The sequence below is a fragment of the Gobius niger genome (assembly GCF_951799975.1).
Source record: "Gobius niger genome assembly, chromosome: 24".
Taxonomy (NCBI): Eukaryota; Metazoa; Chordata; class Actinopteri; order Gobiiformes; family Gobiidae; genus Gobius; species Gobius niger.
Window position 1 is genome coordinate 1,017,739 of NC_136875.1, and position 12,727 is coordinate 1,030,465.

At 44.7% G+C, this 12,727-nt stretch overlaps 1 protein-coding gene across 1 annotated transcript in view; it reads left to right on the forward strand.

Moving 5' to 3' along the window:
* LOC306982481 (calpastatin-like) overlaps positions 1–12,727 on the forward strand; it is a gene marked incomplete at its 3' end in the record, with an annotated part of 66,107 nt that overhangs the window by 38,721 nt on the left and 14,659 nt on the right. The window contains exons 3-10 of the mRNA XM_079582417.1: positions 779–829; positions 4,049–4,156; positions 6,404–6,457; positions 6,647–6,733; positions 9,189–9,371; positions 9,994–10,035; positions 10,826–10,927; positions 11,703–11,780. Of these exons, the coding sequence (XP_079438543.1) occupies positions 779–829; positions 4,049–4,156; positions 6,404–6,457; positions 6,647–6,733; positions 9,189–9,371; positions 9,994–10,035; positions 10,826–10,927; positions 11,703–11,780 (705 nt within the window). The remainder of the gene's footprint in view (positions 1–778; positions 830–4,048; positions 4,157–6,403; positions 6,458–6,646; positions 6,734–9,188; positions 9,372–9,993; positions 10,036–10,825; positions 10,928–11,702; positions 11,781–12,727) is intronic.

Sequence of the window (12,727 nt, forward strand, 5' to 3'; positions counted from 1 at the left end):
AACATTACTGCAGTATGAGTACTTCAGACCATGTGAACATTACTGCAGTATGAGTACTTCAGACCATGTGAACATTACTGCAGTATGAGTACTTCAGACCATGTGAACATTACTGCAGTATAAGTACTTCAGACCATGTGAACATTACTGCAGTATAAGTACTTCAGACCATGTGAACATTACTGCAGTATGAGTACTTCAGACCATGTGAACATTACTGCAGTACTTCAGACCATGTGAACATTACTGCAGTATAAGTACTTCAGACCATGTGAACATTACTGCAGTATAAGTACTTCAGACCATGTGAACATTACTGCAGTATAAGTACTTCAGACCATGTGAACATTACTGCAGTATGAGTACTTCAGACCATGTGAACATTACTGCAGTACTTCAGACCATGTGAACATTACTGCAGTATGAGTACTTCAGACCATGTGAACATTACTGCAGTATAAGTACTTCAGACCATGTGAACATTACTGCAGTATGAGTACTTCAGACCATGTGAACATTACTGCAGTACTTCAGACCATGTGAACATTACTGCAGTATAAGTACTTCAGACCATGTGAACATTACTGCAGTATAAGTACTTCAGACCATGTGAACATTACTGCAGTATGAGTACTTCAGACCATGTGAACAGTACTGCAGTATAAGTACTTCAGACCATGTGAACATTACTGCAGTATGAGTACTTCAGACCATGTGAACAGTACTGCAGTATAAGTACTCTGAGGTGTGACTCTGATGTTCTGTTCTTGTGTTTCAGTCTCACTCGGGGGCCACGCCTAAACCTGCCACTCCGGTCGCCACCTTCGAGGTAAAAATACTTCAGTTTGCAGTATTCTGTGTACTTCACCTCTTGACCCTCAGTATCTGCAGTACTCCATGTACTCCTGTACTTCCTTCTGTTCCCTAAACTATGGCCTCACAGCTGTTTGTAAACTTGCTCTGACCTGAACTTTCTGGATGGTGACAGTTTGAATTCGTCATATGAAAATTGAGAGTTGGCAGTGTTTGTGTGGCAGCAGGGCAGCTGTGGCTATAATAGTAACTGAACCAAATAGAGAGTGAATGAATAACGTTGTAAAGTGTCCAGAAAAGCGGTATATAAAACCAATGCATTATTATTATTATCATTAAATACTGTAGTTATTGTTCTCATCAAAACACTTGGACACAACACGATGTTAAGAATTATTATGCAAATTGTATTTCAGTGTCATAAAGATAATTTAAATAAGGCCAGATTGGTTTATGCACGACTGCAGGCCTTTGGAGGGTCCTACAGCTGTTCTTAATCTGATGTATTTCACGCTTTTCATCAGCAGAGAGGTCCTTTTTCTTTCTCTTATTGCTTGAAAATGGTGGTCTGCTTTATAATGTGGAACGTCCTTTTTCAGTAGTTTTTCCCTTAACTGAGCAGTCAGTGATTCAAAGAGCCATGAGACACGATACCATCCATGATTTTCATTGAAAAATGTATTTTTTTGACCTTCATGGCACTAAAATACAATTGCATAATAATTCTTAACATAGTAATTTTCCCAAACTGTGGTACTACTAAGTTTGGCTATCTGTCATTTGGACTTGATACCCTGGAGTTTTTTCCAGTATCGGCTCTGATATCCGATACCAGTATCTGATCGGTGCATACTTACTTTTTCAGTGTAAACACAGAGGGATGCTGTAAGGAGTTAAGTGCTCTGCCTTTCCTGTCTGCGATAATGGAACGGATTCTTCCAATTTAAAGTGTCTTGGACACATTTAAATCCGTGCAATGTCCACAGTCTGTGCTTATTTACAGAGACGCTCTGGACATGGTCTGCAACTTCAGCAGAACTGTGCTACAGGAAACCGTGAGCCCCCTCCCTTTATAAACAAACAATAAACTGGATCTTTATTTGATCAAACGCGTCCAGGATTTTAAAGTCTAGTCCTCATCCAAACTGGGAAAATCCGACCGTGACAGCGAGTGTAATTCACCTGAGGAACACACTTCACCTACGAACACAGTCAGGGCTGATCACGGCCTTCAATAAACACAGACAAGCCACAATATTGAATTTAAATCATTTTTATTTTAATGTCAATTTTGTCATTTATAATTTACGTATTACATTGTAAATAAATGATAGATATAATAGTGCATAACCACTCTGCTACTGTGCCATAGTGGAGCCGCCATAAAAAGGAGGAAGAGGAAGTAATTCCTGTGTTTGATCCTCCTCAGAGTGCCACAGGAAGGAAGTACAAGTACACGGCTGTAGTAAACACTAGAGTCGTCACTCTGCACACTGCTACAACATAATACTGCAGAATTGTCCCGTATTTGGCTGTGAAACGCCACGTCCCGTGTTGAATCAATATGTGCTGCTGTTTGTTCAGTGTTTTGTCCCTGAGCAGAGGCCCCTCCAGTCCCGAGACTCTTAAATATAGGCCCAAAACATCTTCATAATGTACCAACAAAATAAAAGACAATGGGCCAGATCTTGTGCCTGGCGCAAGGACAGCACACACTCTCAACGCAATGGTTATCTTGTGACAGGGCGTGAAGAGGGCGACTGAGGCGTGGTTTAACACTATGGCAGCCTTACATTCATTTCCTTATTCACATGGAGCTGCCTTGTGTTCTTCCTTAAGCATTACAGACTAAAAACTAAGATGTAGCTACAGACGGTCCCACCGTGGCGACGGTAGCACAGGACAGAAAGCGCTTTATGTGTAGCTGATGGTTCTAAACACTGATCCAGCCGCCAAAGTTAGTTCCTGTCAGCTGTGTTGCAGTAGTGGTGCGGGGTTTTGCAGTAGTAGTCCATTAGTAGCTAACGTGGGGAGACCAGATTGTCTTTATTAAAAACTGGGACAAAATGGAAAGTGAAATTGTGACATTTTCCCCAACGTTGGATGGCAAAACTGTTGATGAAGTCTTATGTGAATTAAATGGACCAATCAGCATTCTGGTGATAGACTTTTGTGCTTTTTAATTGGCTCAGTGGCTACAGATAATTAATAATTCAGAAGAAAATTCTGCTTTGGGCATGGCACTGGCAAAAATAATAGGACACCTGGGTCAGAAGTTGTGTAAAACTGGGACAACAAATCAATGGTTGTGGAGACATTCAATGGGACATGGACAGAGGGCTCAAAACTGAGGCTGTCTCTGGTAAACTGGGACGTCTGGTCACCCTAAGCTAATGTGCTAGCTTTCCTTCGACAGGGACAGCATGCATTACTTTGGGCCAGTCCAATGTGCTTTGCCTTAGCTGGATTGTTTCGTGCTGCTCTCATCTGACTACAAGGTCGACAATTGGCTCAGGGGAAAGGCAAATCAAACCTCCCGGGTTCACAAGAGTTTGGTCAAATCCTGTTCTGGTCAGACTATTTTTTTTATGTACTTTCAACAATCAGTGATGAGACATTTGAAAGAAAAGGGTGAAAACTTTATCCAAGGTGTGATACCGAGCTTCTTGCACTCGTTTCCACTGAGCGCCATGAAGCCAGGGGGGGCTTGGCCAAGGCAGAGTGACACAGACGTTGATGTCGCTCGGAGTCAAAGACCACATTTCCCAGAAGATGATCTCCAACGGCAGGCTCTTAATGACTCCTCCTGCTGGACACGGTTCCTTTGGCCTCCTTCAGTCTTTCCCTCAGCGTTCTGACCCTTTCACTCTGACACCGCTCTTCTCCTCAGCGGCAGTGCTCAGTTTGTCAGTCTTTCACTCTGACACCGCTCTTCTCCTCTGCGGCAGTGCTCAGTTTGTCAGTCTTTCCCTCAGCGTTCTGACCCTTTCACTCTGACACCGCTCTTCTCCTCTGCGGCAGTGCTCAGTTTGTCAGTCTTTCTCTCCGACACCGCTCTTCTCATCTGCCGCAGTGCTCAGTTTGTCAGTCTTTCACTCTGACGCCGCTCTTCTCCTCAGCGGCGGTGCTCAGTTTGTCAGTCTTTCTCTCCGACACTGCTCTTCACACCGACACTGGCCTGAATGTCTCCGCTCTGTTTTGCCTGATGTCCTTTTGACTTTCGATGTTTCCTCAGCAGCAGAAAACCTCGGCCGGGTCCAACATGGCATCCAAGCCCTCAGCCACAGGAAGTGCCACGACAGCCACAGGAAGTGCCACGACAGCCACAGGAAGTGCGGCTAAGGTTAGAAGCGGGAGTGGGTGTGGCCTCTGGTTATGCTTGTAGACCTCTCCTTTCGGGTTTTGGTGTAGCCTCCTCCTCCAGTTTCAGCAGCTTCTCTCCGTACGCTCAGAGAAAGCTGCAGGAAGATAGTTTGACTTCTTCAAATCCTGTTTTTAGCTCCTTAACATCCAAGTTTTAATGTCAGAGTAAAAATCTCCTTTTACGATGCTTTCACTAGTCGTGAGAAAAATCTCAGGTCTTGGGTCGCACAGTGAGACAGGGACAAAGATTTCAATTAGAACCCGGGTACGACCAAAGACGAGCTGATATGTGTCTGATGTTTTGGAAGGCTAATGTAGAGCGGGCCATCTTCTCTCTGTCAGTGTCCTGTCAACACATCAGTGCACACCGCCAGAGCCAAAGTGACAGAAGCCGAGCATGGGCGGGTCTGGCGACGCATTTTACAGGACTTTCCCTGCACTTGTCCGCGAAGCCTGAAGCCTGAAACTGCTACGACTGTGCTGTTCTTTGAACAATCGCAGAGTGGACACAATTCTACCATCCCCACATCGTGCAATGTGACGTCTAAAAATCTTCTAAGTAAGGATTGAACAACGAGGAGCCGTGCATTAGACGGTTATAATGCACACCGCGGAGTCAAGAACACCACGACGCGCAGCGGAGCATTATAACCGTCTAATGTACGACGCGGAGTTGTTTAATCCGCTTATACCAGGGTCCCACAAACGTAACATTTATAATAATGTTTTTTTCATTCACTAAACTCACTAAATATGCCGATATGCGGCTCTCGTGGGCAGGAGTTATTTCACTTTTACGCTGTTTAACCTGAAGCTAGCTAGCTAGCTCAACCAGCTCAACTGTTTATGGAAACAGCTGCGGTGGAGTCGCTCACACCTGGGCCCCCCCAACTGAAACTTTTATGTTTGACTTTACTAATCCAGACAAAGATGCTTCAATGCAGGATCATTTTATGTCCGCCTGAAAATGATGAATAGCCTTAACCGTTTCCAATAGAAATGTAAAGCTCATATGTTATTAACAGTAGCTAACCTAGCTGCTCACTCTCCTCTACAAACATTTAGCAAACGTTTTGTTTTGACCAAAAACGCTGAAATTAACACAAAATCCATCTCATACGTTCCTGACAGTCACTAAGATAAGATAAGATGAGATAAGATAATCCTTTATTGATCTCACAAAGGAGAAATTCACTTGTTACAGTCGGCGTTCAAGAAGATCACTCAGAGTTAATAAAGTGCAGCTGATACAGAGATTATTGCACATGTTACTTTACTTTAATTACGCCTTTATCTGATTCAGCTGTGTCATGCGTTGCTATGGCGATGCCACAGCGGAGTGATATCCCAGTGATTTAACTACCGGTCTACGTGTGCGGTTTTACCAAAAATAATGCACGCTTGTTAGCCCCCACCAGCCAATCAGAATCCAGTATTCACCCAGACCATAGTGTAAGACAACAATAATATGCACAGCTTTTGCGTGACACTGTTTCTGCTGAACTTCGTAACGTTCATTGTGTCTACTCGTGCTACAGTATCACTTTTAGGGTTAATTTTCTCAGACACTAGGGTTAGAGAAATCTTTTTTACCTCCATCAGCCGTGACGAAGGAGCGTTTCTCCTGTCCCACACCTGGACACCCTCCTCCAATGATTACGCAGGCGGCGTGACCAGTCTGTCGGACCTGTTGGGACCGTCAGACTGGTCACGCCTCGGAAGTAAGAACAGCCGATAAGTGACACATCAAGTGATACTTCTGATGACGGCCTGCAGAGGGCGGCTGAAACATGTAAAGGTGAAAAGATTTCAACATCTCTAACCCTAGTGTCTGACAAAATGAACCCTAAAAGTGATGCTGTTTCTGCTGATCATGCTTGAGATGTTTCTACAACTCTCTTGGTTCACATGTGCTAAATCACATGGATTGGACTTGATTTGGAAAGACCTAAACCTTGTCAAAGAAACTGCCTGTCAACCTCAAAGCCAGGTTTGAGGTTTGAAGAGCCATCAGTTCCCTAGATCTGAGCCTCGATACAAACCTGTCTCTGAGTCTACAGACAGTTCCTCTGACTTCAGCCTTCAGTTTCTGCTCTGACATACAGAAAACTTGCTGAACATTTAGTTTTCATGTTTCTGTCAGTAATATAGAGGAACAGTTTCATCTGGCCCTGCGCTTCGCCTGTGTTGTGTCTAAATCTCTGTGTCCGTTGTGTCGTACTAACAGCCTAACCTCTCCGGTCCCGACATGACGCTGTATTCTCCCAAAGGCTGGTCCAAGGTAAAAAAAAAAAACATTCCACCGCCGTCAACCCATCGTCAGCTCTGCACCTTCGACTACATCATTTCACACATATTTGGTCTTTTTATTTTGTGGTGATCTTGAATAAATCCTTTCCTGTGTTGCTGTGTTGCTGTGTGTACGGAATGGAAATGGAATAGTGTTTTTCTGTCCTGTCCGCCTTTCCAGAGCGGTTCTGCTGCTGCTCAGGTGAAAACCACCACAGCTCCAGCCTCGGTCTCCAAACCCGCACAGCCCAAAGACTCTGCCGCCAAGGTACAGCTGTAAACCTGATGCCCTACCCCTCATGTATGAGAGGCTGACGGGTTTCCCACTGGATACTAACCTTCCCCTTGGGTCTTGACTCTGCACGTTGACTCGGCAGTTCTTCAGGTTTCTTTGCATCTGCTTCTGCAACTTTTGAAGACATTAATGCTTAAATGCTTTGGTGACACTTTTCATGGGCACATGAGCTCACGGGCCCAGCTTGCCATCTGACTTTCGAAAGCCATCATCATCCCATACCGTCCTGTACTCGAAAACCAACTTTCTTTTTCTCCTGCATTCAGAAATCCTCCTCTTCTTGGCTGTATCATCCTACTTTAGTTGGACTTTAACCAGACTTAAACCAGACTTTAGTTGGTCTTAAACCAAACCCTAGATGGACTTAAACCAGACTTTAGTTTGACTTTAAAAAGAGTTTAGCTGGACTTGAACAAGACTTAAAGGGATGTTTCAGGATTTTTGACATAGGGCCTCATTTCCTAGTTATCCAGAGTGTTGCTGACACCTGGAGATATTTGTTTTGTAATTCATGCAGTTTTTATGTTTGAAGAGTTTCGTGGCACTAGGCTAATGCAAGGCTAGCACATTTCTACGATAGAATAATTTGAACCATTTTGCATTTAAAATACCTTATATTTGAGCAGCATCAGCTTCGTGGTTGTATAAGCTACACAGTGGTGGAGTGATCTGCTAGAAAATAGTCCCTCAAAATGCGATCATTCATGTGATGCAGGTCAGTTATATTCCAAACATGACTCTATCGACACAGACATTTATATGGTTAGTCTGGTGTTATAAGTGATTTGCCTCAGGTGCTCTGTGGAGCGGGTCACACTGTTTTTAATGCAGGCTAGCTGATACCATAGAAATGCACTAGCCTTGCATTAGCCTAGCGCCACGAAACTCTTCAAACATAAGAACTGCATGAATTACAAAAAAAATATCTCCAGAAATCAGCAACACTCTGGATAACTAGGAAATGAGGCCCTATGTCAAAAATCCTGAATTATCCCTTTAAGCTGGACTGTAGCCAGACTTTAGACTTTAGCCGGACTTTAACCAGACTTTAGCTGGACTTTAGCCAGACTTTAGCTGGACTTTAACCAGACTTAAGCTGGACTTTAACCAGACTTTAGCCGTACTTTAACCAGACTTTAGCTGGACTTTAGCCAGACTTTAGCCGTACTTTAACCAGACTTTAGCCGTACTTTAACCAGACTTTAGCTGGACTTTAACCAGACTTTAGCCGTACTTTAACCAGACTTTAGCCGTACTTTAACCAGACTTTAGCTGGACTTTAGCCAGACTTTAGCCAGACTTTAGCCAGACTTTAGCCGTACTTAAACCAGACTTTAGCCAGACTTTAGCCAGACTTTAGCCAGACTTTAGCCGTACTTTAACCAGACTTTAGCCAGACTTTAGCCAGACTTTAGCTGGACTTTAACCAGACTTTAGCTGGACTTTAACCAGACTTTAGCTGGACTTTAACCAGACTTTAGCCGTACTTTAACCAGACTTTAGCCAGACTTTAGCCAGACTTTAGCCGTACTTTAACCAGACTTTAGCCAGACTTTAGCCAGACTTTAGCTGGACTTTAACCAGACTTTAGCCGTACTTTAACCAGACTTTAGCCGTACTTTAACCAGACTTTAGCTGGACTTTAGCCAGACTTTAGCCAGACTTTAGCCAGACTTTAGCCGTACTTAAACCAGACTTTAGCCAGACTTTAGCCAGACTTTAGCCAGACTTTAGCCGTACTTTAACCAGACTTTAGCCAGACTTTAGCCAGACTTTAGCTGGACTTTAACCAGACTTTAGCTGGACTTTAACCAGACTTTAGCTGGACTTTAACCAGACTTTAGCCGTACTTTAACCAGACTTTAGCCAGACTTTAGCCAGACTTTAGCCGTACTTTAACCAGACTTTAGCCAGACTTTAGCCAGACTTTAGCTGGACTTTAACCAGACTTTAGCCGTACTTTAACCAGACTTTAGCCGTACTTTAACCAGACTTTAGCTGGACTTTAGCCAGACTTTAGCCAGACTTTAGCCAGACTTTAGCCGTACTTAAACCAGACTTTAGCCAGACTTTAGCCAGACTTTAGCCAGACTTTAGCCGTACTTTAACCAGACTTTAGCCAGACTTTAGCCAGACTTTAGCTGGACTTTAACCAGACTTTAGCTGGACTTTAACCAGACTTTAGCTGGACTTTAGCCAGACTTTAGCCGTACTTAAACCAGACTTTAGAGAGACTTTATGGGCACACGCTTATAGTTTATTATCTGACATTTAAATCCCATCATCATGCCTGACCATCCAGCACTTAAAAAACACATTTCTTCCACTCCTGTACCATCCTGCGTTTGGAAACCCTCCTCTTGGCTGTACCATCTTACTCTTTTTCCTGACCGTGCTGGAGAGTAACCGGTGGATTTCTGCGTTTTAGTCGACGACGACCGCTGCCTCCACCACCGTCAAAGTGGATCCTGTGAAAACGGTTAAACCAAGCACTGGAACGACGACAAATACATCCGCAAGTACTGCAACTACTACCAGTACTACGACCACGGCGAGTAGAACTGCAGCAGCAAAGACGTCCACAGCAGCGACTAAAGCGGCGACGCCCCAGGTATGAGCTCTGGTGGCACAGTGGTTAGTCTGGGGCACATGTGCTGCTGGCAGAGTGGTTAGCCCGGGGCACATGTGCTGTGGCAGAGTGGTTAGTCCAGGGCACATGTGCTGCTGGCAGAGTGGTTAGTCTGGGGCACATGTGCTGCTGGCAGAGTGGTTAGTCTGGGGCACATGTGCAGTGGCAGAGTGGTTAGCCCGGGGCACATGTGCTGTGGCAGAGTGGTTAGTCCGGGGCACATGTGCTGTGGCAGAGTGGTTAGCCCGGGGCACATGTGCAGTGATGGTTGTTTTAAAGTGTTTTATGAATAAACTAGATCATGACCTACAGCAGTGATTCCTAAAGTGGGGTCTGGGGCCCCAAAAGCTGAAGTTTGAAGTGAACTGACCGAGATTTGCTGATATTTGTTCATTTATGAGAAGGGTTTGGGGTTTTATATTTTGATCATCTTATCGAACGCACAGCACTTGTTTGTTCCAGCCTTTGCGGTGTTGGAGTCATGAGTTTAATTCCTGTTCAGATAAAGAGCAGTGGTTTGTTCGAGCAAATGAATATTATTGATGAATGGAGATGTTTCCAGGAGACGGCAGAGTCTGGAGTGAAACCTCTGTCTCTGTTCCAGGTCCAGGTCGAGGTTCCGCCCAAAGCACCAGCATCCAAACAGGTACAGTCCAGACCTGGACTTCAACCAGACTTTAACCGGACGGTAGACTGACTTTAGTTGGACTTTACTCTGACTTTAGTCGGGCTTTATTCAAACTTAAGTCAGACTTTAGCCGTAATTTAGCTAGACTTAAGCCAGACTTTAGACTGACTTCAGTTGGACTTCAGCCGGACTTTAATCAGACTTTAGCCGGACTTTAATCAGAATTTAGCCGGACTTTAATCAGAATTTAGCCGGACTTTAATCAGAATTTAGCAGACTTTAGCCAGACTTTAGCCGAACTTTAGCCGGACTATAGCAGACTTTAGCCAGACTTTAGCCGGACTTTAGCCGGACTTTAGCCGGACTTTAGCCGGACTTTAGCCGGACTATAGCAGACTTTAGCCAGACTTTAGCCGAACTTTAGCCGGGCTATAGCAGACTTTAGCCAGACTTTAGCCGGACTTTAGCCGGACTTTAGCCGGACTTTAGCTGGACTATAGCAGACTTTAGCCGGACTTTAGCCGGACTTTAGCCGGACTTTAGCCGGACTTTAGCCGGACTTTAGCCGGACTTTAGCCGGACTTTAATCACACTTTAGCCAGACTTTAGCCAGACTTTAGCCAGACTTTTGCCGGACTTTAATCAGACTTTAGCCAGACTTTAGCCGGACTTTAGCAGACTTTAGCCGGACTTTAATCAGACTTTAGTCAGAGATCCTCGGCCCCCCTGCTCTTCCTCTGGCCCCTGCGCTTCCTCTGGCCCTTCTGCACATGTGTGTTGCTGATATTTCTGGTGTTTTTTTGTACAGACTGGTCTTCCTCTGGACCCTCTGGATGCCCTGGCCTCCTCTTTACCCTCCGAGGCCCCCAAACGCCCAGAGCCCAAGTACAGCGGCCCCGAGGTCACAGAGGTAACGCTGAGTGAACGAGTGTCTGCGCAGACGGGACGGAGCTGTAACTACAGAGAATACTCTCTGTGAAAGACAAACTGCTCTGAGCCTGAAGCCCTTTAAGCAAATCCACTTCTCCTGAACACAGACAAAAGCACTTTGTGTTTGTGCCTAACTGGCCTTTTAGCTGTGGCCTTAACAACGCCCCAGGATCAATGGTTTGTTTTTGTTTTTTAATGAAAGTTCCATTTAAGGTACTTGATTTTTTTCTAGTAGTAGAACTATTTTTTTTCCCCTCCTTTAAAAGTTACCCCTGCAAGTTGTGAAAAGTTAGGAGTATAAGTCAAGAGTTAGGATAAGTTTGGACACAACTAACATTTTTATTTTGTTGTTTCCACTTTCATTGTGTTTGATTAAAAAAAAAAAGTGTTATAGGGCCTTTAAATTGAAAGCAGTTCAATAAATATAAGTATCAAAATGTTAACTTTGGTACATCACTTATTTTTCTGCTGATTGTGAGATTTCCATTTCCCTTTGAAAGCATCATCGGGACAGGGTTCACTACTGACACCTACTGGTCAAAAACAAATCCTAGAGAACAGCTTGTAGTGGCTTTAAGTGTAGTCGTTACGGTCTGACCTCCCTCCCGTCTGTGTGTGACACGTGTGTGTGTGACACGTGTGTGTGTGACACGTGTGTGTGTGCGTGCATGTGTGTGTGCACGTGCATGAGCGTGTGTGTGTGTGTGTGCACGTGCATGTGCCTGTGCTTGTGCTGATGTTGTGCTGTTGAGCAGGACGTGACATCAGGAGAAGGCGTTCGAGTGGGAGAAAGAGAGGATACTTTACCTCCAGGATACAGACTGCAGGACATGGTCAGTTTGACATCCTCTGCACCTTCAGAGGAGACCACGGGGAATCCTCTGCACCTTCAGAGGAGACCACGGGGTATCCTCTGCATCTTCAGAGGAGACCACGGGGAATCCTCTGCACCTTCAGAGGAGACCACGGGGAATCCTCTGCACCTTCAGAGGAGTCCACGGGGAATCCTCTGCTCCTTCAGAGGAGACCACGGGGAATCCTCTGCACCTTCAGAGGAGACCACGGGGAATCCTCTGCACCTTCAGAGGAGACCACGGGGAATCCTCTGCACCTTCAGAGGAGTCCACGGGGAATCCTCTGCACCTTCAGAGGAGACCACGGGGAATCCTCTGCTCCTTCAGAGGAGACCACGGGGAATCCTCTGCACCTTCAGAGGAGACCACGGGGAATCCTCTGCACCTTCAGGGGAGACCACGGGGAATCCTCTGCATCTTCAGAGGAGACCACGGGGAATCCTCTGCTCTTCTTCTGCTCAATCCTCATCCTCTTTGGTCCTCCTCTAGACCGCATGTTTTCCGACTGCTCCTCCTCTGCCTCATCACGAGGGCTGGGCACCGTTACATTTTCCGATACCAGTTCTTTAACAATACTTGGTTTTCGATACCGATACCTGAACGATATTTTTTCCAATACCTATTCTCAAATATAAACTTTAACTACAAATGGCAGATTGTTTTTCCTAATTTTTCCTCAACTTTTCAAAATTTGACCCAATTTCTTTCCACTTTTTCATAAATGTTTCCATGTTTTTGTTTTTTTTGTCATGATGACCAGAAGCATCTAATGATTTTATCATTTTTTTCGGTACCAGCAGAACCTAAACTTTAAAAATATATATATATATATATATTATGCAAAACTGGTATCATTTATCGGTATCCAGCTCTACCCATCACTGTCACTTACTTTCGGAGCAAAATCCTGAAATGTTTTTGTCAAA